Raw genomic sequence first — 22,298 nt, forward strand, 5'->3', positions numbered from 1 at the left:
GACTGCTCTACTTGTAATGAGCTCCCCCTAGTCATACACCTCTGATGCAACCACCTGCGAGACTGAAATGCAAACCCCTCCACTCCTTCCCATTGTGGGAGAACAGATCTCCAGACCTCTCCCAGGAAGGAGGTGGCGTCTACATCTGATGTCCGAGGCAGAAAACATATGCTCCTATACCAAAAGGAAACCCACTGCTTTGCCAACCACTGCTCTGTAACTCCTGGCGAAGTAACAAGTGCTGGGGTTGCTGACGTGGCTGATCGTGGAGGCCGTGCACGTTTCAACTCACTATGGTCCAACTCATGGGGAGGTGGAGGGGGTAGGCTCTTTTGTGCAAAGGGGCCTGCACTACAACCTCTGAGTTCTGTGACTTCGCCGGTGGTTTGGAGGGGGAGTAGAGCATCCCACCCTGTCCATGGACGAGGATTTGACACCACTACAGATTGAGGAGTGACTAGTTCTTCTGTAGCAGCGGAATGTTGCCTGCAAGGAGGGGAAATGGGCCGTGGTCCGAGATGGTAGGTTGTTGACCGGCACCCGTAGGGCTCCCACCCATGCCCCCTAGGGGGACGGGCCCTATGAGACTCAGTTTTTCGAGACCCTAGATTGCACCATTTGGAACTATAATGGTACCTTATGGTCAGACCTAGGGAACTTCTCGGAGTCTTATACAGGACGAGACACAGTCTTTTACACGGAGACACACCAGAGCCCAGAGCGTTCACTACCGATAGTCAGTGGCTACACATGGGAGTCAGCCTTCAGGGATGAGACGAGGGATACAGGAGGAGTCCGAGGATCAGGCGGGGTCGCAGTATTGTACAGGTCTTCCCTCGTTGGAGCCATCTCCATTGAGAGGAAGGACGCACACTCCCGATTCATGTGGATCCTGATCCGGAATCCGGATCTGACGCACAAACACCCGTGACCTTTTCATAGCAATATGCTACTTCCCGCCAGACACATGCCACTTCGCCAGAGTGGCACTAGAGGAGGGTGAGACATTGCCATATGCACCCTTACATCAGGATATCCCAAACATTTTAGCCCGCGGGCCTGTTACACCATATGGACACGCGCTCCTTGATTTGGGTAGGATGCATGATCTCATCATCTACAACGGGCTTGACCTATGGTCCTTCTCAGGTGGCTTTACTTGCTTCCCACACGGGGGGGCACTAGTGTAGTAGATTACATCATGGGATCCCCTACCTTCACTTCATGTATCACCAACTTCACCGCAGCACCACTCCCTCCAGGAGCTAATCACACATACCTATTCTTCACTATCGCCACCCCACGCTTAGCCACACCACACACACCACATAGGAAGCACGACACCTACCACGACATACACTTTGATCACAGCCTCTCACCGGCCGATTCTGGACGCTTAAACAGACTCCTAACCTACATCGATCACATACCACTCATAGAGGACCGTGCTGCCCTGATTAGTCCTACACTCCACGAGACTGCCCTCCAAATCTTTCCCCACACCACACGGTCCACTAGACCACCACCTCTTGGTTCTGTACCCTGCAACAATTGGTACGATGCAAAGTGCAAGGATTATCGCCAATAGCTCCGACTTGAAACCAAATGTCACCTCCCGAACACACCAGACACGGTACGCAAGTACCGACGTCTCGTACGTCGGAAGAAGCAGGCATTTCTTCGTCGAAATGAGGAGCTGCTGCACATCTTGTATAGCAACAACTCTAAGGATTTTGGCGGAGATTCCTTGAGCATAGGTCTCCATCAACCCTTATCGACACGAGAGTCTGGCACACGTATGCACACCATCTTTATGATGTCCCACACCAGCCCACTCCAGATCTCATACACACACGTCGCCCCACCACTTGCACGCTGTTCACCAGAGGGGGAGTCAAGGATGCGACATTGAAACTGCACAATGGCTGAGCTAAGGATCACCAGCGGCTATGCACTGAGTTTATCGCAATGGGATCGACACGTTAGCCCCGATCCTAGCAAAGCTATTCAATGGCGCTGTTTGCCTTGGCTTCCCCCGCACGTGGACACTCAACACCATCACCTCCATCCACAAGGCAGGGGATCCCATGGACCCGAGTAACTACAGGACTATCATGATTGGACATGTGATGTCCAAGATCTATGTAGCTGTATTGGATGCATCGGTCAGCTTGTTCGCAGAGATGAGAGGGCTCAGAGCAGAGGGTGAGGCCGGTTTCAGGCGAGACCATGGGACTATGGATCACATACTCACACTCAGGAGTGTCATTGAGGAGGCCAGATCACGGAACGAGAGGGTATATTGCTGCTTTGTGGATTTCCGCAAAGCCTTTGGCACAGTACCTCGAGCTCGTCTCATCACACGCCTACAGACACTGGGATTTTATCAGGAGATCATTTGGGCAGTCATGGCACTGTATGAGAGAGTCTCAGGCCGAGTTCGGATAGGCGCAGGTTGGACAGATGAGATCTTAAGTACCATAGGAGTAAAACAGGGTTGTTCCTTATCACCGACCCTGTTTGGCCTCTACACCGATGAGCTTGAGACTTTTATGGGGACGTTCGGAGGGACCGGTTGCTCACTTGCCGGGATCATCATCAGGATTCTTCTTTATGCGGATGACGTGGCACTCTTGTCGTCCACACCTGAGGGGCTCCAGCGACATGTGGATGCACTGCAAGCTTTTTGTTTATCCCATGATTTGGAGGTCAACCTTGGGAAGACGAAGGTCATGATCTTTAACACCTCTTGAGCAAACATGCAACGGACGTAGTTTACTTTTACTTTCGGTGGGTCACCAGTTGAGATCGTATCCTCATACACTTACTTGGGGGTCATCTTCTCCGGCCCGATCTTCACGATGAGACCAGCGATGCAGGCCAGACTAAGCAGGGGATACGCCTCACTGGCTCGGCTAGAGAGACAATGCTTCCACTCCTTTTGAGTACAGTTTAGATGCCCCTCCGGTACTCCCACCCACCATCCTGATCGGGCCACACACCAACCAGGTCATTCGTGAGGATCTCCTGGAGCTACACACCTTTAGGACTTGGTTGGAGCCGAGGGAGCTTCGAGTGAAGCTGAGTTTCTACAGAGATTACTGTCTTCGTATTTTGGAGGAGGGATTCATTACATCACCGGGGTACACTGAGCTTCATATGCCTCACTCACTACGGATCTCCATCGGACAGTTTCGGGTATCATCACACCGCCTTCGCATAGAGAGTGGCAGAGCAGAGGGGATTCCTAGGGAAGCATTACTTATGCATATTGTGCGACTGTCAGGAGGTCGAGTCGGAGGAGCATTTTATTTTCAGGTGCCGAGTGTACTACAAGATTCGAGGTCGCTACCACTGCCTCTTCAGAGACAGCTGCGGGCTCCTTTCCAGATTCCTCGCCTACCCAGAGTAGAGATGCCTCGCGGCCTTCATTCACTAGGGTGTCCGACATAGAGAGTACTTACTCAGGCGACGGGGCTTGGCCACATCATCAGACACCTCTCAAAGCAGGATCACAGAGTTCTTCTCATCGAGTGACATTGATCGTCCAGTCTCTAGCCGTAGACGTGACAGAGACCCCGACCCGACGATCGTAGCACAACACACGAGACATCGAGGGGACACATTGATCACTCAGGGGACCTCCCGTCATTGTTTAGACTTGAGATACGTCCCATGGGAGTCACGGTGGCTTTGGTCTTGCGTCGAGCCTCGTCCAAGAGATCGAGACGTACAGCACCCCTTGACGGGCACCAGCGTCCCATCATTGGCTATGCACCAGCTAGGGAGACATGACATACGGAGGATTTTGCTCCGCTCCAGTCCTTTTCTTTTCATTGTTACATCCAAATGTATTTGATTTGATTATGTATGATCAGACTTAGGATTGAGCATGGGTGATGATGCTCGTTTCAGTAGCTCCACCCTTACTGTGATTTGTATCAGGTTTTCTTTCAGTCTCATAGACCCATCGGTCTTCCGAAGACTCTAATAAAATTTTTTTCTTTCTTTCTTTCTTTCTCCCATAGATCGTGACCTCGTGGATGTGGTTAGCCCCTAGGGCTAAGCTCGCCTAAAGCCAATCCTTGACCTGTTTCCTTGACGGGGTGAGCCCAACAATGCGACCCACCAGGGCCCTGTCCTGCAAAGCCTCTACTTCACACTTGACGTGCTGCTTGTCTTCCGGAGAGAGCATAATCTTAACCATAGTGGGGTCGAAGGTGTTGCCATGTGAGCCCTTCTTGCCAGACCAAGGGTCACTGCCAAGGTCAGCTTTCCTGAGAAACAAACACTGCCCTCCAAGTAGTGCTGGAGCTGTGAAGCTGAAGCTGCCTTGCCCTTTTGCTATGCAAAGGCATGCAACTTTTATACTCAGTAAATCTCAGAATTTCTGCTTGTTTTCTGATAGTAGAACAATTGACAGATGGGTGGAATCTGAGGGCAAAAACTGACTTTGCAACTGTCTCTTCCTTCCTTTTTTTTGGCGACAGTAACTGGATGAGTAACCGACTGGTTACACTAACCAGACTAACTGGCTCTGGTCTGGTTAGTCTGTAATTGAGCTCTAACTAGAGTAACTGGATTGATCAGAGTCTGGTTACACTAACCAAATTGGTCTGATTAGGTCAAGCTAACTGGACCAGGGTTAGGCTAACTGGGTACTGGTTCAACTAACCAATGTCAACTACCAGGGTCAACCAAAGCATGGTTAACTAACTTTAGTGAAATTAACCAGGATTACCCTAACCACAGTCAGCCTCCTCAACTGACACGTGTCACTTAGGAATTTGAGAGACTAAGGTCCGCAGAGGATGGAAAGGCGACGGACGGCGACGAAAGGATGAGCGGCGCACAAAAAATGAACTTCCCTCCAAGAAGCCGTGGCTCGTTGATTCCGGACGAACAACAGTAGCAACTTGGTGCCTCAGTCCAAGCCCGATGAACAGCAGGTTGAGGGCCAGCCCGAGGCCTTGAGAGGCAATGGCGCTTGGTGACGCGGCCCTATCCCGACGCCCTTGTGAGGCTATGCGCAGCCAGCGGCTCCTTCTGGCTCACAACGAACAAAAGAACGCAGGACTCTTCCGACAATCGTTGTGGCGGTCTACAGCAATGTTGGCTCACGCAATCGCATGAATACAACCTATGCAGCCCTGCCTGCCAAAGCTCCTGTAGCTTTACCCTCTCCTTCCGTCACGCGCACCACGACCACCATAGCTTCTGCAACTCTACACTCCTCTCCACCACACCACCGGAGGCTCTCGCTGTCAAGCCTTCAGTTAAAGTGAGACAACAACTACTCATATGCTGCTCAGCTCCTTCTTGTGCAACTGCCTCTAGCTGTCTATTCCTCTCAGCTCATTTCCAACTAATTCTACCTCCTCCATAGCCAACTGCCTCTCCATTTCTTGCTGCCTTCATAGCCATTTCACCTCTGTTTTCTTCCCTTACAGCTGGCGGCCTGTTACCTGCTGGTCGGCGTGTTTTCTCAGAGGCACATGCACGTGTGGAGGTTTTCAATGCCCAAAACAGCCTTTTATTGCTGCTGCTGTGTAGTCGACCACCTGACAGCATTCTCTAGGGTCCTTTGTTTTCGAGCAGTCTTTTGGCTTCTAGCATATCTACATCAACTGTCTTTCACATAGGAAACCTGTTTTTGGCTTCGGAGTGCCCTGGTGTGCCGTTTTGAGGGTTTTGGACCTGCTGCAGCACTCAGTTCTGCATTGCGAGGCATATACTTGCTGCTCTTTGATTTGGGTTCACATTTGGAGCACCACTAGGCATCTATATCTGCAGTTTTGCACACGAGGAGTTTGCTGTTGTGTTTTGAAGCCTTAGACCAGCCCATTCGTTTGCTGGTTCTTCATCTCAGCTTGCTGCCTGCCTTCACGAAGGCCTTTGCCATCATGACTTCATTGTCTTCTAGTTCCTTGCTCATGGAGAAGTTCAAGAGGGAAGGCTTTCCCACATGGCAAATGAAGACACAACTGCTCCTTATGTGTGAAGGAGTTTGAGATGATGTTGAGGACGACAAGGTTGATACACTTGTTGGAAGCAACAGAATGCAAAAGCCATTGCCCTTATTGGTCTTTGCTTGCCGACTCTCTCATCTATCATGTGGACTTCAAGTCAACTGGTTAGGAGATTTGGCATCACCTTGAGAGGTTATTTGGTAATAAAATCACCAACTCAAAGTCTTTTTGAAGCTCAAGTTCTATGATTTGAAAATGGAAGAGAGTGATGAGTTGAGTGATCATCTAGCAAGGTTTCTATCTCTTGTTCAACAACTCTCAAATTTGAAAAGCACGCTTGATGATGAAGATAAGATGGCTGTTTGTATGAAGAGTATGCACGGGTTATCATGCTTTGAGCAGACTCTTGAAGTTCTACGCCTTGCCACTACTTTGTTTGATGATATGGTGGCTCTACTCATTGGGAAGGATCGTCGTAACAAGGAAGCCATTCTTGCCTCTCCTGGTGATCAAGCATTTGCTTCCACAAGCAAATGGAAGACCAACAAGAATATTATTTGCAGGTTTTGCAAGAGGAAAGGACACATTGAGGCTCATTGCTTCAAAAAGAAGGAACAGGAACAAGAGAAGCACCATGCCAATCTTATTATTGCAGACCAGGCCGAACCTGAAGGGCCCTATGAGGAGATACATGCAGCCACAGCTGAGGTTCACGGCCTCTCTCTTGAGGAGCATTATGATTGGGATTCTTGGGCCTTCTAGGCCCTATATGCTATGTGTTTTTGTGTTGTGGTCAATAAAGGCTCTCAGCCTTGAGTTGTCCCTCTAAAATGAATGTATTTGGAGTCAATAAGAGGTACTCATGTTGTCCCCCAAAAATGCGTGTTGGGCCTCACACTCTTTGCTCTGAAGGGGGATGTTGGAGATATCATATGCAAAGAGTGTGTGATGTATTGTGTTGGTGTGTTGTACTAGAGATCTAGTAGTGGTTTGATGTGTGAGTGCCAGATGTCACCATGGGACTTATCCCATATGCACTTGGCCCTAGTGTGTGTCTGTGTAGCCTATAAAGGCTTGTACTTCACTTGTCATTTCATACTTGATGTATGAATGTGAGCGTTTCCATCATGTCTTCATTTGAGTATCATTTCCTTCCTCCCTTGCCTCTCTCTCTCTCTCTCACACACACACACACACACACACACACACAGACACAGAGACCATGTTTCTAACAGGATATCCTTGTGTTCTTTCTATTCTATTCTTCATTGGGGAGTTGTATTTCCTTGGTGTCTATGTCACTAAGGAGTTTATTAGAATGTTTTTTAGCTTGGAAAAAAAAGGTGACTGGGCAGATTGTGCCCTGCACTGCTGGATGATTGGAATAGGTTGAATTTAACTGTTAGCATAATATTGATATTGCTGCTGCTCCTTATGTAAAGTAGCTCTAATGTCGTTCTGAATATGAAGTAAATCCGTTTTTTTGGTAATTTGGCAGGAGCCCCATATGGAGGTTCTTACACCAGGTTCAAAGACTATCCAGAATTATTACTTCAACAATAGGTTGCTGGTGTACATGTATCGAGAATTTCGAAATAATGAAAAACCAGGCTCTTCGCCTCGTGTGCGGGCTGATGAAGTAACAGCTCAATTTCCATCTCTTAGTGAGGGCTATTTACGAAAACGCCTTAAACACTGTGCTGATCTACAGGTAATGGGTGATTTGGTTGAAGCTTGCCTTGCTATATTTTATTTTTTTGTAATACAAATCTGACCTTTCTTACCAAAGCTTAAATGTCCAATAAAGCCTCAAAATATTTAATCAAAACTGACATGCAGACAATGTTTAGATGTATTTTCTGAATGCTCAAAGTGTTCAATAAGCTTTCTGAAACTTGTGCTTTATGAAAAAATTTCTGGAATTTGTTTTTCCTTGGTTTGCCAGTCTATTTAAGGATCTAAAAGCTGAAAATTTCCCACGTCTTTCATGCTCCCATGGCATATATATATATATATATATATATATAAAGAGAGAGAGAGAGAGAGAGAGAGAGAGAGAGAGAGAGAGACGTCCTCAGGAGGCCTCACGGGCCTATGGGACAAAACACACACCAAAAGGATAAACACCAAACATCAGTTATAGACTGAGAGTCTCTTGGGAATGTGCACCACACTCACAAAGTTATTATAGGTTAACTATGGTCTACTACAAAAGCTAATTAGCCTGCATTACATCAGTTTAAGACTGAGAGTCTTTGGGTTTGGATTTGAAGTCTTTGATAAGTGCTTTTCCGTCTCTTTAAACAGCCCATTTTCCTCCCTTGCGGGCTTCCTTCATTTTAGTCAATTTTGTTGCTTTCATTGTGAGTTGAGTAGGAGTGAGCCCCTTTGAGATCCATATTTTTTTGCCTCTAAGCTTGTTGTTTTGTTTTGAGAATCTTACGTTTCTTGCCTTCCTATCATTGAGAACTTGTGTCCCAACTAGGAGAGCACCAACTATGTCCTTTGAATCCCATTCGATCTGAGGGGTTGCTGCTATGATGTGGTCAATCTTTTCTTCCATATTCCCTTCATGCCAACTTTCTAGTCCTCCAATGCATAGGCACCGGGTATTACTCTCTCTCCTTTCCTGTTCTTGTACCTCTTCATATACATTGCTTTTGTTGATTTTATTTTCTATTGCTGCTGTGATTTCCTGTTGTATTGACTTGACTAGATTGGTAACCATGTCCTGGACTTTAGGCTGCAACCAAAAGTTTGAGCTCTCTTACTTGTTGCTGTAGGTAATGAATCTGATCATTAGGATCTGTGCCAATCCTTCGCTTGTACGTCAGTGCGAATGAGCTAAGTGTTGCTGCAATAGCAGAATTTTAAGGCTTCTTGTTCGGGGTAGAAGCAAAGAGTTTGGTCTTGGGAAACTCCATCTTGGCCATCGTGGATCTGAATGCCCCTTTGCTGAGTCTAATGCCTCAAGCTGAGCCACTGGCTCAGCTTAGCCTGGGGCTGACTGTGGTGGCAGCTCTCCTGCTAGCTGTAAGACGACGAGCTGCTGAGTTGACTACGAACTGAACAACCGAGGTGTACCAACATCCTCCAACTGTCCCCCTCATGAGGGGTGAACATCTTGAAGTCCTTCAGGCACCAAGCTCTCAGGGTTTGTTTCAACCCGTCCTTCGTCTGACTAGGTCTGCAAACATTCCGGGGACATCATATCCCAGGCATATATCCAGATTACTTAGACCATGAAGCTCTAATTGTGGTTGTGTATAGTTGTTCCCCTCTAAGTCAGCCTTTGTTCGACCCTGAGTCCTCCGGTCCTATCGAGAATACCCTTTTGCTTTAGTAACACCAGCCAAACACCCAGATGACTCTAGGCACTCATCACTATCCATCACCTTCTCAAAGTTTTCTGACTACTCTCCTGACCAATCCTCAATGTTGGACATCGTGAGAGTAACACTAGGGTCCATGTACCTAATCTCAGCAGCACTCGGAGTAGCCACCAAGAAAAGTTCTTTTGTCATCACCAACTGAGCTAGCTCCTCTGACTCTGAGTTGGCACCCTTCTTCTTTTGATCAACCCTCTTCTTTTTGCAATCCTTCACAAAATGGCCTGGCTCATCACAATAGAAGAACTTCTTTTCTTTCTTTCTCTTCTTCTTGTTGTCTTCATTTGAAGAGTCCGCTCCTTCGTTAGATTAATCCTTGGGTTTGCCCTTGCCCTTGCCTTTACTTCTATTAGGGCCTTGTCATTCTTATTCGTACCGTCTTTGACAAACGGCCGCCAGCTGATCCCACATCACCTTCCATGTCCATACAGCTTCGTCTCGAGGTCGAAGATTCTTGCCTCGTCGTTTTTTTTTTGGCAAAGAAAGGAACCTTCTATTAATGCTTGAAAAACTTTATACAAAACAGCAGCCCTGAAGGTGCTGAGGATGAAGGTTGAAAGAAGAAAACCAACTTGTTCCAGAGAAACCTAGCTCGCTACCTAGGGAATCTTTGGTACAGGGGCTAATAGCCAAGTGGGGGGACTATGCAGCCAGCGAATCCCTCACGGAGTGAATATGTAGAAAACTCATGCAGGCCAAGCCTTGCAGAAACGTGCGCGCCTCGCAACAGTCGCCGTGGAGCCCATGGTCCCAAGATCCTAAGTGGAGTGCAGGGTGTAAATGATATCTTGCCAGATGGTGACCAAGGTAGCCGAGGGTGGAAGCGGATGCTCACCCATCACTAGACTATAGCGAGCAACCCAAATGTTCCACGCCGTGATATTGGCTACTACCTCCCACACGCTATCCTCCGGAGGGGAATGAGGATCGGGGCTATCAAGAGGGACCGCCTCATAGAGCTCTATCCTTTGAATGCTCTGACCATGTATCCGGTAAGATGGAGAGACCTTATCAATCTGGAACGCGTGACCTCCCTCAGTCAACCAGGTCACCATCCCCCAGTTGTAGTCCCTTTGAAGGCTTTGCACGAGGGTTGTAATCCTGAGGCCTCCCAGGAGGCTAAAGAGGCTGCTACGGAGGGGGGGGGGGTGGAAGGAGGGGGGGACGTGGAGGGAGGGGGGCGGGTGGTGAGGATGACTATTGCAAGAGAGGCGAGGGGGGGAGGAGGGGGTGGGGGGAGCTTGGGAGGAAGGGGAGGGAGTGGGGAGGGAGAGGGAGAGGGATCGGGGTGGGGAGGAATAGGGGCGATCATAGGCCCACCCTGCTGATCAGGCTCGTGGGGGCTCTGGATCCTCTCCTCCTAAACCACTGCCGGGTGAACTTGCGCAGCTTCCGCCATCGCAACGTCAGTAACTCCTGAGGCTCGCTGCTGACACATGGGTGACTGCGGACACTGGACCTCCATTATGGGAGGATCGCTTGGCTGGATAGTGACCCTTGCCGCTCGAGGGGGTCTCCAACTAAGGGCTCATGCAGTTGCTCCTCCACGGGTGCCTCTCGAACTACTCTCTTTCTCTCCCCGTGCATCTAGCCCGTTGCCTATGGTGCTTTCGAGCCAGTTTGCTTGGTTTCTTTTTCTTTTTCACCTGGGTCCATTCTCCCTCTGAAGGTGTCACCCTGGGGGTTTGAGACCCCTGGTGCTTTTGTCCAAGGGGGTGCTGGGCCCTGGCTTGATGACTTTGCCTGTCCTATGGGAGTGGGGGTCGAGGAGCCCAGCTGTGGCCGCGAGGGCAGTCTCTGACCAAATGACCTATCTGGCTGTAACTAAGACATTGGCTTGGTAACCTAGAAATCTCCACACGCTGGCAAGGTGTACTCCTCTCAAGGGTCTCGAGGAGGATCAGCTCTGGGCTCTCAACCACCAGTCAAATCTTGGAGACCCCGTTGTCTGCTACCATTGATGTTGACCAAACTAGCGGGGATTCTAGCATCGTGCCAAACGCTCTACCAATGGAGGGGAGGATGGCTTTGTATTCCTTTGGGAGCCTCGAGAATCGGAGCGTCATCGGGAATCGGGGAACATGGTGTGTCGTGTACATGTCCTTCATTGTAAAGCCGTGGTACCAAGGAAAGATGTACACCAAATGCGGGCCAAGGAGGATGGGGCTTTGCTCAACAAGTGTCAAGGTGGTAGCGAGGGAGCTTAGCTAGATCAGGATGACGCCTTTCGTAGATGGTGACCTCCCGAATGTGGTCGCCCTCTAGTGCCAAGCTCACCTGGATCCACTCTCTCACCTGTCTCCTTGTGGGTGTGAGGCCCACAATTTTGTCCACAACTGCCTTGTCCTAGAGGGATTGAACTGCATGTTGCACTTGTTGCTTGTTTGTTACCACCAAGGTTTCTTTTTCTGAGACAAAGCACAAAACTCACCATTGTTGCAGGAAAGGGAGGAGAAAGAAAGGGCAAAACTCTAAAAAGGAAAAAAGGGGCTGGATTGCAGCTGCTCCAAGGGCTCATGAGGTACGGTACCGGCCCAAATTCGGGGTTGGAGCAGCTCGGGCTGCTTCCCAAGAAACCCCTCCTAGAAGAGGCGAGTTTACATTGTACACGGGCTCCACGGGCAGCACCAAAAGGCTTCCCACGAAGCTAGGGGAGCTTGCAGCCTACGCAGCATCACCAGCAACAAAGGGAGGAGGGGCGGACGGGCGAATTAGAGTGGGAGGGGAAGAGAAAGGTGAGAAAGGGCAAAAGAAGGGCGGAGGGGAGGCAAGAGAGGCGGGAAGGAGGTGAGAAGGCAACGGGAGGAGGTAGAAAAGAGGCAGGGGGGGAGGTGGAATGGAGGAGGGGTGAAGGCGTAGAAGAGGGAGGCGGGATGATGTGGAGGGGCGGAGGAGTGGTGAAGGCGGGAGTAGAAGTGGGCGGGAGGAGGTGAAGGAAGGAGGCGGGGGGCGGAAGAGGAGATGGCAGGAGGTGGAGGAAGAGAAGGCAAGGCCTAGAGAGGGCGAGAGGCGAAGAAGGGAAGGAGGCGGGGGGTGGAAGAGGAGACGGCGGGAGGTGGAGGAAGAGACGGCAGGGGGGCGGATAAGCGGGAGGAAGAGAAGGGGTGGAGGCGCAGGAGATGGTGGAAGGCGGGGGGCTATAGGCGGAGGAAGAAGGCGGGAGGAGGAGGTGGCTGACGCGAGGGAGCGGGTGGAGCAGCTCGGGAGCAGATGCAGCACAAATCGGCCTCCTTCGTCTTGCTAGGACTCCCTTGATGGGTATTCAGAGCTACCAAGGTAGTCTCGGCTTGTTATTGAGCTCATATATATCCCTCAATGTTGTCCAAGCCTCAAAAGAAGAGTTCGCCATCTGAATATGAGGAAGCCCTTATCCACCGTTGTATATACAATGATAGCCAAGGCTTCCACATCCCGAATCTGCCATGATCTCACTAATACAGGGTCTGCTGGCGTTGTCATTGCCGTCGAAGTTGCTATGGCTGGGGTAGTCGTGGTTGTACCCGTTTGCAATCCCCCACGACTCCCTTCCGAACCTTCATTTTTCACAACGTGAAATTGGTGCCATCAAGCTTGCTTGTCTCACCAAAATTTGGGATCTAATATTTATTAGCCATGATAATGAGCTGAAAGAGGTAAGGAGTTTAGAGTGTCATACACCTGTCGAATCCATGCCTCCCACTTGGGTACCTCCAAACAGTCCGTACACATGCTGACATTAGCACCTTGTCTACGCAGTCATATCTTGCTGGAAACCCTGTCCAGATCTGCCCTTTCCATCTGTGAACAGCCTCTACCAGATCTGCCCTCCATGGTGGCTCTCCTCTCTCTTTGCTGCCCACATGGCAGTCCATGTGGCAGCCCCATGCCTACTGTATCAATCTATGGTCCCGCCCCCCCGATGCACTCATATGGGGGCTCACAGGGGGGGAGGTGACCACCAGTCCTATTCCAACAGGTATCAGAGGTGATGTATGAGAATAATATGAACAACCGTGTCCAAACCACCCTAGCAATAACTCCACAAATAGTGCTTGTTAGATTCATCTGCAAGCATGCATCTTATACATAAGGAGGGCCTGCCCATTTGCTGGAGCTAAGGGCGAACTGTGATACCTATATGAATAGTTGGCCAAAGAAAGTATGATACTTTCTTAGCCCTATTGATCCCTACAAAATGGCATGGGATGGTACATGATTTGCCTTCTTTGGACACTCCTCTTAGACATGCCTGTGAAGGTGCATATTAGGAAAAATGCAGGTGAGTGTGGCAGTGGGATCGATGGGTTGGGGTAGGGCGAGTTGAAACAATAGATGTGAATGGACGGCTCTTGTCTTGAGTGGGTGAAGTCAGGTCAAAGATATGGGAGGTAATAGAGAACCCATGATGTAGTCCATCGCACCATGGCCATTCCCATGTGGCAACATGTGTATCACTATGATCTGGACCATCTTTGCAAATTTTAAATGCAGTCATCTCATGAGACATGCACATTGCAAGCTTGTATCTTTAATAGTGTGATTAGGACCTCGTGATGCCTGTCATTGAATGTGCATCTAAACAACCCTTCATGGTACTTGTCTATGGAATAAAAATGGCATCCTCAAGTCCTATATTTGTCTTGTGTCGTGGCATTGCAATCCTTGGTAGAACTTCTCAGCATTGTGTGTGTTTTAAAATAGCTTGATATAATTCTAAAAAGGATGATACCCACCCTTTAACTATGAAAATATTGACATAGTTGGGTGCCTATGGAGGGAAATGAAACGATCCAATATAAACATTTATAGTCGAGGCTCTCTTGGGATGGATGTACATCTAGTAGGCTTCCTCATTTCTGCCTAGGTTGGTGAGGCGTTAATGGAATACGATGCCACCTCTTCATTCTCGAATGTACCCATTAGTGCAGGTTTGTGTCTTGTGTGTACACATCCATGTGTACCAATGTATTGTGGTTAAGTCGTTATGTACACTTTGGTTGGTTTGTATGTATAATGCATGATCATTCCCTCTGGCCAAAGCATTGGCAAGTTGTGTAAGCCTCCTATATTGTGAGTGGAGGGGGACCTCCAGTTCTTAGTAATGACTCTCCAATCTATGTAGACCTTTCATTTTCCTTGGCCTTGGATCCCATGACTTTGTTGAGGCCTTCCTTTTTCTATCTGTGTATGTGTGAGATCTTCATTGACAAAGACATAGATTCCTTTCAAGGTAGCCGTTTTGTCAAATATCATGGACCTATGCGCAAGCGAGATTGTTGAGGACAGTACCACCAAATCCCTTTTTGTCAAGACGTCTTGTCTTTCTTGGCTTCTTCTTTAATGGGAGAGGGGTAGAGAGGAGAGGGAGAGAGAGGGGGGGGGGGAGATAAAGAAAGTAAGAAAGTTTATTAAAGTCTTCGAAAGACCAAAGAGTGTATGGGGCTGAAGAAACGAGATACAATAAAAGCTTAAGGGGTGGAGCCACTAAAGCGGGCATCAACACCCAAGGCTGATGTCTGAGGTGAGGATAGTAAAATAGAGAAATATATTGTGGTGTCTCTTTGGAAGGGTACACATAGCCTAGCATGAGTGTCCACATGAGAGCCAAGAAAAGAAAGAGGGGCGGGGGGGGGGGGGGGGAAGGAGTCCCAGTCAATGGGCTAGTGGGTCAATTGTCCATCAGAGTGTCATAACATTGTATGCTTTTGGGGGGACCAAATTTGCCAGCCAGTTGAGGATAGAGGAGATGATGTCAGCCGACAATGGCTATGGTGAGGTCTGGCATCATTGAGAAAGGGTCAGTGATAGGACCCTATCGGTGCTTAACCTAATCATCCAATATAGTCCCCTCTCTCCTCTTTTGTGATCTCTTGGAGGTAGCTCAACGTCGGCGAGGGCCATCGTCACTCTAGTCGTTTGTCTCCCCAAGTCAAAGAGTAGGAGATATCTGTGGTCCTGGTGTGTGAATCAAAGTGAGGGCGAGTCTGCCGTGTCCTGTTGTCTGGTCTTAGTTGCGTCATGTCCCTGGTTTGGATCTCCGAGGTGGAACTATGATTGTCCTTTGGCAAGCCTTTGATAGGCTCCCTAGTCTTGCCTTTGCAGTTGAAGGAATCAGTTTCTATGTCGCTGGGCCTTGAGTAGGAAAGTCGCCATGTGCCCTTAATCGAGATGGGCGAAGGAATTCGAGATTGGTACAAATCCGTTCCGAAATAGATAGTAGTGCCGTCCACGTATCTCAGTATATAGGGCATTCAAATGCAAAATTTTAAGCTTATCTTGATTCTTTAAGCAGACAGTGTGCTGTTCCAACTTTATTATTCTGCTGACAATAAGACCACTAAGATAGGATAGCATGTGCATGAACAAGAACAATGTGTGTAGATGAGACCAGCATTGCCAATCCTGCCTTGGCAATTCTTGGCTCAATTTATTCCCATTTCACTTTTGTGGGGGATGGAGTCTAAGTTCTAACTTAGAAAGTGGTGGACAGTCTCTTTTAACCAGTTCTTTAGCAGTGTTTATGGCTAACAAAACCAGATGTAATGCCATATGGTGTCTTAAACTAAATGTGATAATTTTCCTGTTCGGATGCAGAAAGGTTCAGGGGGCGAAATGTGGTGGATTATGAGGCAAAATTTTAGAATCCCTTCCGAGGAGGAGCTGCGAAGGATGATGAATCCTGAGAATGTATGTTGTTTGGGGCTGATGTTCTACTTTTCTGCAAGTTGGTTTGTGTGGGAGCTCTAATAAAAAGAAACATGGAAGCTGGTTGAGTATGCCTTTCGCACTAAAGGAACTTCTGAATCGTATCTTTTTTCTCTGCTTCAGGTATGCTCGTATGAAAGCATGCAAGCTGGGTTGCATCACCTAAAGAGGATGGGGCTTCATAAACTTACACAGCCTTCTGGACTTAGTGCGGCAATGAATCAGTTGCCAGATGAGGCTATTGTACTGGCTGCAGCATCACACATAGAGAGAGAACTGCAACTTACACCCTGGAATCTCAGTTGCAACTTCGTTGCTGCTACTATGCAGGTATAGAGTCTGTCTGATTGACACTTGCAACCAGGTCTGCTGGAAATGTGGGGTTATTTGAATTTCTTTGGATTTGTGCTGGTTGACTTTTATCTGCAGGGACGGGGGAGTCTTGAACGGCTTGAAATCACTGGAGCAGGTGATCCTTCAGGAAGGGGTCTTGGTTTCAGCTATCTTAGGGCTGCTCCAAAGGCTCCAGGTGCTGGTGCCCTTGTAGAAAAAAAGGCAGCTGCTGCAAGGGGTGGTGGTGCAGTTACTGGCACAGATGCTGATCTGCGACGCCTTAGTATGGATGCAGCTCGTGAGGTCATCTGTTCTTTCTGGCCATCCTTCATTAGGTTCTTTTATTTCCAGTGTAAAAATGTTTGAAACTTTTTAGGTGAAATTCACACTTAGCTGTATTACAGGTTTTGCTAAAATTTAACGTTCCGGAGGGCCAGATTGAGAAAATGACTCGCTGGCACCGCATTGCATTGGTGAGGAAGCTCTCTAGTGAGCAGGCTGCATCAGGAGTAAAGGTTGGCGTTGCTGCTCTCAACAAATTTGCACGTGGGCAACGTATGTCCTTTCTTCAGCTTCAGCAGCAAACTCGTGAGAAATGCCAGGAGATATGGGATCGCCAGGCTCAAAGTCTTTCTGCTATTGATGGAGACAACTGTGAAAGTGAAGGTGAAGCGAATGAGGACTTAGATTCATTTGCTGGTGATCTGGAAAATCTTTTGGAAGCAGAGGAAGGGGAGACTGAAGAAGTGGCTAGCCAGAAATTGAAAAAGGAAGCAATTAGAGGGACAGGTGCTCGGCGACGAGCTTTAGAAGCACAGAGAGAGGAGGACATAGAAGACGAGGAGGCTGAAGCAGCAGAACTTCGACGTATGCTGATGGAAGGTGCGCATGTGTTTTTTCTCTTTTAATATCTCAGGGTAAATAGCCTGTCCCTTCGCTTCTCAAAAGATTCAAATTGTTGATTAATTACTGCAGATGATGAAGCTGATGACGGAAAGAAAAAAAAGAAAAGTGTAAACATTGGGAAGGAGAAGAAGGACAGAGAAGATTTTGAAAGGGAACCAAAAAAGGGTATTCCAGATGTGAGTAAATTAAATGTGATAAGAAAGAAGAAAAAGATTATCAAACGAATCATTCGTACGAAAAAACCGGATGGTACATATACAGAGAAAGCAATCATTATTACAGACCCTAAGGAGGTAAAGACTCAGCAGCTCTTTAGTTCTATGCTTAGATGAGTTTTTGTGAAGGTCCTCACGAGTGCAACCTAATGGAAAACAAGATTTCAAGCTGATGTGTTTCTTTAGATTGTTATTGCTTTGCTGTTGCATAACTTTCTTCGCAATGACTAATTTCCCCCTCAATCTATGGTTTTTTTCTCTATGAACAAGGTTGCACAATATCTTGCCAAGAAGAATGCAACTCAGAATGGAAGTTCAGGCAAAGAGAAGAAAGCACCTCTCCCAGCAAAGAAAGAAAAAAAGGCAGTTCCTATGAAGGATGGCAAAAAGGTATTTTTAGTCTTTCCTGCAACCGCCATCACAAACGCTTGAAAGAGTTACTTTGTGTATTTTCAGAGATTGTAGTGTATGATGATTTTGCAGACTTGTCACATTGTGTGCACATTTGCAAGCCTCTCTTCTCCTGCCCGAAACCCCCCCCACACACACACACCCCCAGCCACCCACCCAGCCACCCACCCACACACAGTGCATGTGAGAGAGAGAGACAGAGAGAGAGAGAGAGAGAGAGAGAGAGAGAGAGATGTTTTAACGTCCGCGGAAGACCTCACGGAACATAGTCTATGGGACCAAAAAGTGTAACAAGTGGTGTGTGTGGATGTTTTTCCTTATAAAATGAAACCTCACAGAGATGATCGCAAGTTGTGCTAAGAAAGCATTGCTTCGCATCTTCTGAACGTTTGGCATCCATGTTTATTCGTTGGTCTTGATTTTTCTTGTATTTTAGAACGTTTAGAAAACAAGTTCCAATGGAGTTGTTGCTCCCTGCTGGATGAAATCACATAAAATACCATGGGAGGTGGCATGATTTTGCTGATTTTTTCCTGATGTGGGAATATACTATTGGGCATTCATGAAAGAGTGGTGTTTTGTTTCCTTTAGTTCTTGATCAAGATGCTTTCTCCCATCTCCTAGTTTCACATAGCTATCAAGAATTTCATCAATCCAAGGGATTGGAAACCTATTCTTGATAGTTATCTTATTTAGAGCTATGTAGTCGACACACACGTATGCCAAGACCCATCATTCTTTAAAGATAGAAGTACTGGCAAACAGAAATGTGAACTAGTAGGTATTATCAACCCATTTTCCAACCATTCTTGAACTTGCTTCTGAATTTCGTCCTTTTGTGCTTTGCTCACCCTATATGGAGGTCTATTAGGTGGTGTGCTCCTTGGGATGAAATTATGGATAAGTCCTTGGGTCTCTTAGGTGGTAAAGTCTTAGGCAAAGCCCTTAGAAAGCAATCATCATATTCCTCTAGGAATTGTCCTTTCTCTGTAGTTGAGCTATCCTCAGTCCCTTCCTTACCTAATTCCGTTATGTAAATCAAGTAAGAACAAATAGCATTCTTAAAATTTCAGTACATGAAGATTGCTCACCATAGGAATAAGACTTCCTATGTCTCTGTAATAGAATGTCACGTCCTCCATGTTGCAGTGTCACCAGCTTGTCTCGATAGGTTGGCTGAGTCTAATAATGCCATGGCTATCCCAAAATGACATCCACATCAGCCAATGTTGTGAGTGGAACCTGTGTCACCCAAGTGTTTAGAAGAGTGTGGGCTGGATCATTCTCTTTCACATCCGCAAGTACCTCCTTCTCTTGTGCCTTACCCTTTTCAGCCTCTTGCCTTGTTGGGGCTGTTCCTTTAATTTTTCAGAATGGACAATCTAAAAATTTGTGGGCACTATTACATCAGATGCATAAACCTTCCTACCTATATTTTTGCACTGTCTCCTTATCAACCATTTTACCTAGAGGGGATGAGTTCCTTTGCTGTCCTGTTTCGTTACCTCCTCCCGAGTTAGGATTTGGTTTCTTCTTTCAGCCTTTCTTGGTTTTTTCCATTCTCAGCACCTCCATGGCTGCTGTTTTGCATGAAGTTTTTGAAGCATTAATAGAAGTTGCCTTTCTTTGCAAAAAGAAAAAGAAAAAAAAAGGATTTGGTTTCTTACCTGAAGAGAATCTCAGTTTATTCGGCTGAAACACGCCCCTCTTCTTTCTAGACTCAGGTCTATCTCTTCTTGTGACAGATCTCCCTTCTCCAAAGGTCCAATTAGATGCTTTCAGGGTTATTCTTGCTGAGTTACAGAGTGGAACGTTTGCACTTTCCGCAAAGTAGACCAATACTTGTCTGTGTAATCCCTCAGTGAATCTCCTATCCTTTGTCTGAAATTATCCCATTCCATGAACACCTCTCTTTCAAACTCGAGAGATAAAAAGTGTTCTTTAATCTAAGTTTTAAATCTGTCTCGAGTTTTTGAAACCATACCTTGTGATGCAAGTGCTTGATGCCATATGGCTGCTGAACCTTAAATGGAAGAGTGGAAAATTTGAGTTTCGCCCTTTTCAGTGGACTCCTCGTGTGCAAATTACATCAGCCTCTACATCCATCCAAGTAGAGTTTCTGGCTTATGATCCCCATTATACTTAGTCATATGAACATGCTTCTCTCCTAATTCGATTCGGTCCACCTATCTTGAATGCCTAGGCTGATCATCAATTCCTTGAAATATTTGAATCCTTGGATTGCATCGATCTATAGTTCCTCCCCTGAAACTTAACTTCCTTGGGTACACTGGTACCTCTCTTTTCCCATTCCTCTTGATCAGAATCTGTGTGCTCTTCATCTTCGTTAAAATTCATCTGATCCTCCTCCCTTCCTTCCTGCAACACATGCTCGATTCCCATAAAACCTTTTGGGCTGCGTTGTCTTTTGTTTTTAGAGGGATTTCCCTTGATCTTCTCCTTCTCTTGCTCCTTTCCTTGAACTGAATTTTGTTTTCTGGCTGGCTGTCCTGAAATGACTTAAAATTACAATATCAAGCTTAACAAAATAAATCAACGGAAGAACTCGAGCTCTAATAGTTGTCAGAGCCATGCTTATGTGGAAGCGGGGTTTCGAGGATTTATTTATCAGAGCCATGCTTATGTGGAAGCGGGGTTTCGAGGATTTATTTAATTAGAACAAGAATCTAAAACCATGAACTGAAAATTAGTACCACCACACATCATTCATCACACACTCTTAAAACTGAAAATAACTAAAAGGATGGAACATAGAAAGGCTGCGTGGGGTGCGAATGAGGATCTCCCTCTGCTAGAGCTCAAGCATGAAGGACAAATTGATGTATGTGTGTGTGTGCCTATGGGCTTGGAGTCCTATGCAAGGAGTGTGTGAGTGTAGGTGTGCTAGAAGGTTCTACTGACTTGGCAGTTAGGTATGTCAAGTTGGTGTGATGTGTGGATTTGGAGTGATCATAGGAGGTGACTGATTGAGATAATCATGGAGATAATTGTGGATCTGGGATCTACCAACATGGAGGCAGTTGCCTATATATGTAACCACTCATGATAAAGAAGTGTTCATTTTGATTCATCTTTGTCTCATTGTTCAATCTATGAACCAACCTGTGGTATCAGAGCTTGCTGAGAATCCTAGTGCCTAGGAAGAGAATCCACGAGATTCCAAGAAGATTCCCTCTTCTTCCCCAAATGGAGTTTCTCTTCTACCTTCCTTTCTGAAATGCCATAAGCCTGTTCTCCACCTGCAAACCACCATTGCTCATGCCCTCTCTGTTGTAGTTTCCCCTCGTTAGGGCGCACTTCCACCTGGGAGGAATTTGGGAAATAGATTTTCTACAGCCCGTGCTGCTTCTTTCTTCATCCTGCGCCATTTCTGTGAATTGAGCCTGCTGGAGCCACCATTCCTCAAATGCTATGAGGACAACTTAGGCGACCCTATGAGCGACCTGCTGGTGAAATTTGAGTGTAAATGGTCAAGTGAATGAGGAGAAACTGAAGAAAAACCAGTCGGTTTAGGAGAAGACATGGCTTTCACAATTGAAGAAGATGCTGCTGCCGCGGGTGATGTGACGCGCTATTTTGTCTGAGATTTGTACTGAGCCTTCTCCTCTTGTGTACCTTTGATTGCACAACAAAAGCCCCAAGCTTGATGCTATGTGGAGTGAGGTATCAAGCCTCCAAGGTTTCTATGTTTTCAACAAGCATTTCTAGATATTTCTTGAAGTTGATGCTACACTAAATGCTAAGGTGATGCTTGACGTATAAAGTGGAGTTAAAGTACAGTTCAGACATTGTTTTTTAAAGTTCAGAGAATGTTCTTTGAAGTTCAGTTGATATTGATTTCTTGACAACATGCCAAGTTCTCAATGTTCTTCCAATGTTAAGAAGACTACAAGGACAAAGTACAAGGTAAAGAAGACCCCAGTTAAGAGGTTGTGGGAGAAGCCAAGTGGTTACGCATATGCCAAACAACTAGGTTTTTCTGAATTTTTATCTAGCAATTTGCATCTATATGGTGAAGGTGATTTCTTTGTTCTTGATCTTTTGTAAAGGGATTAGACACTGCCATTAAATTGGTAAGACCTTCCCAAATGGCCTCCAAAATCAAGATAGATAAGTTTGAGGGAGAGGGTTTTCACACTTGGCAGACCAAACTGAAATTTATTCTCATGAAAAAGGGAATATGGAAGGTGGCTAATGGAAAAGAAACTAAATCTACAACTAGGGAAGGAGAAGCTTTATGGCTTTCTAAGGATGAAAAAGCAGTAGTCTTTCACAACTAAGAAGAGGAAAATTGTTTTCAGCCTCCACCTTTGTGTGTATTCCAACATTGTGCAAGTGAGACTCCTTACTTCTCTCCCACTCAATTCACA

General features: G+C 46.8%; 1 protein-coding gene across 1 annotated transcript in view; it reads left to right on the forward strand.

Moving 5' to 3' along the window:
* HAF01 (HAC13 protein (HAC13)) overlaps nucleotides 1–22,298 on the forward strand; it is a 121,299-nt gene that overhangs the window by 61,638 nt on the left and 37,363 nt on the right. The window contains exons 11-17 of the mRNA XM_087387741.1: nucleotides 7,468–7,680; nucleotides 15,932–16,024; nucleotides 16,166–16,372; nucleotides 16,472–16,678; nucleotides 16,780–17,257; nucleotides 17,351–17,574; nucleotides 17,767–17,886. Coding sequence (XP_087243867.1) covers nucleotides 7,468–7,680; nucleotides 15,932–16,024; nucleotides 16,166–16,372; nucleotides 16,472–16,678; nucleotides 16,780–17,257; nucleotides 17,351–17,574; nucleotides 17,767–17,886 — 1,542 coding nt within the window. The remainder of the gene's footprint in view (nucleotides 1–7,467; nucleotides 7,681–15,931; nucleotides 16,025–16,165; nucleotides 16,373–16,471; nucleotides 16,679–16,779; nucleotides 17,258–17,350; nucleotides 17,575–17,766; nucleotides 17,887–22,298) is intronic.

Source organism: Dipteris shenzhenensis, chromosome 16 (assembly GCF_047967505.1).
Source record: "Dipteris shenzhenensis isolate YYH24624 ecotype China chromosome 16, Dip_SZ_1.0, whole genome shotgun sequence".
NCBI lineage: Eukaryota > Viridiplantae > Streptophyta > Polypodiopsida > Gleicheniales > Dipteridaceae > Dipteris > Dipteris shenzhenensis.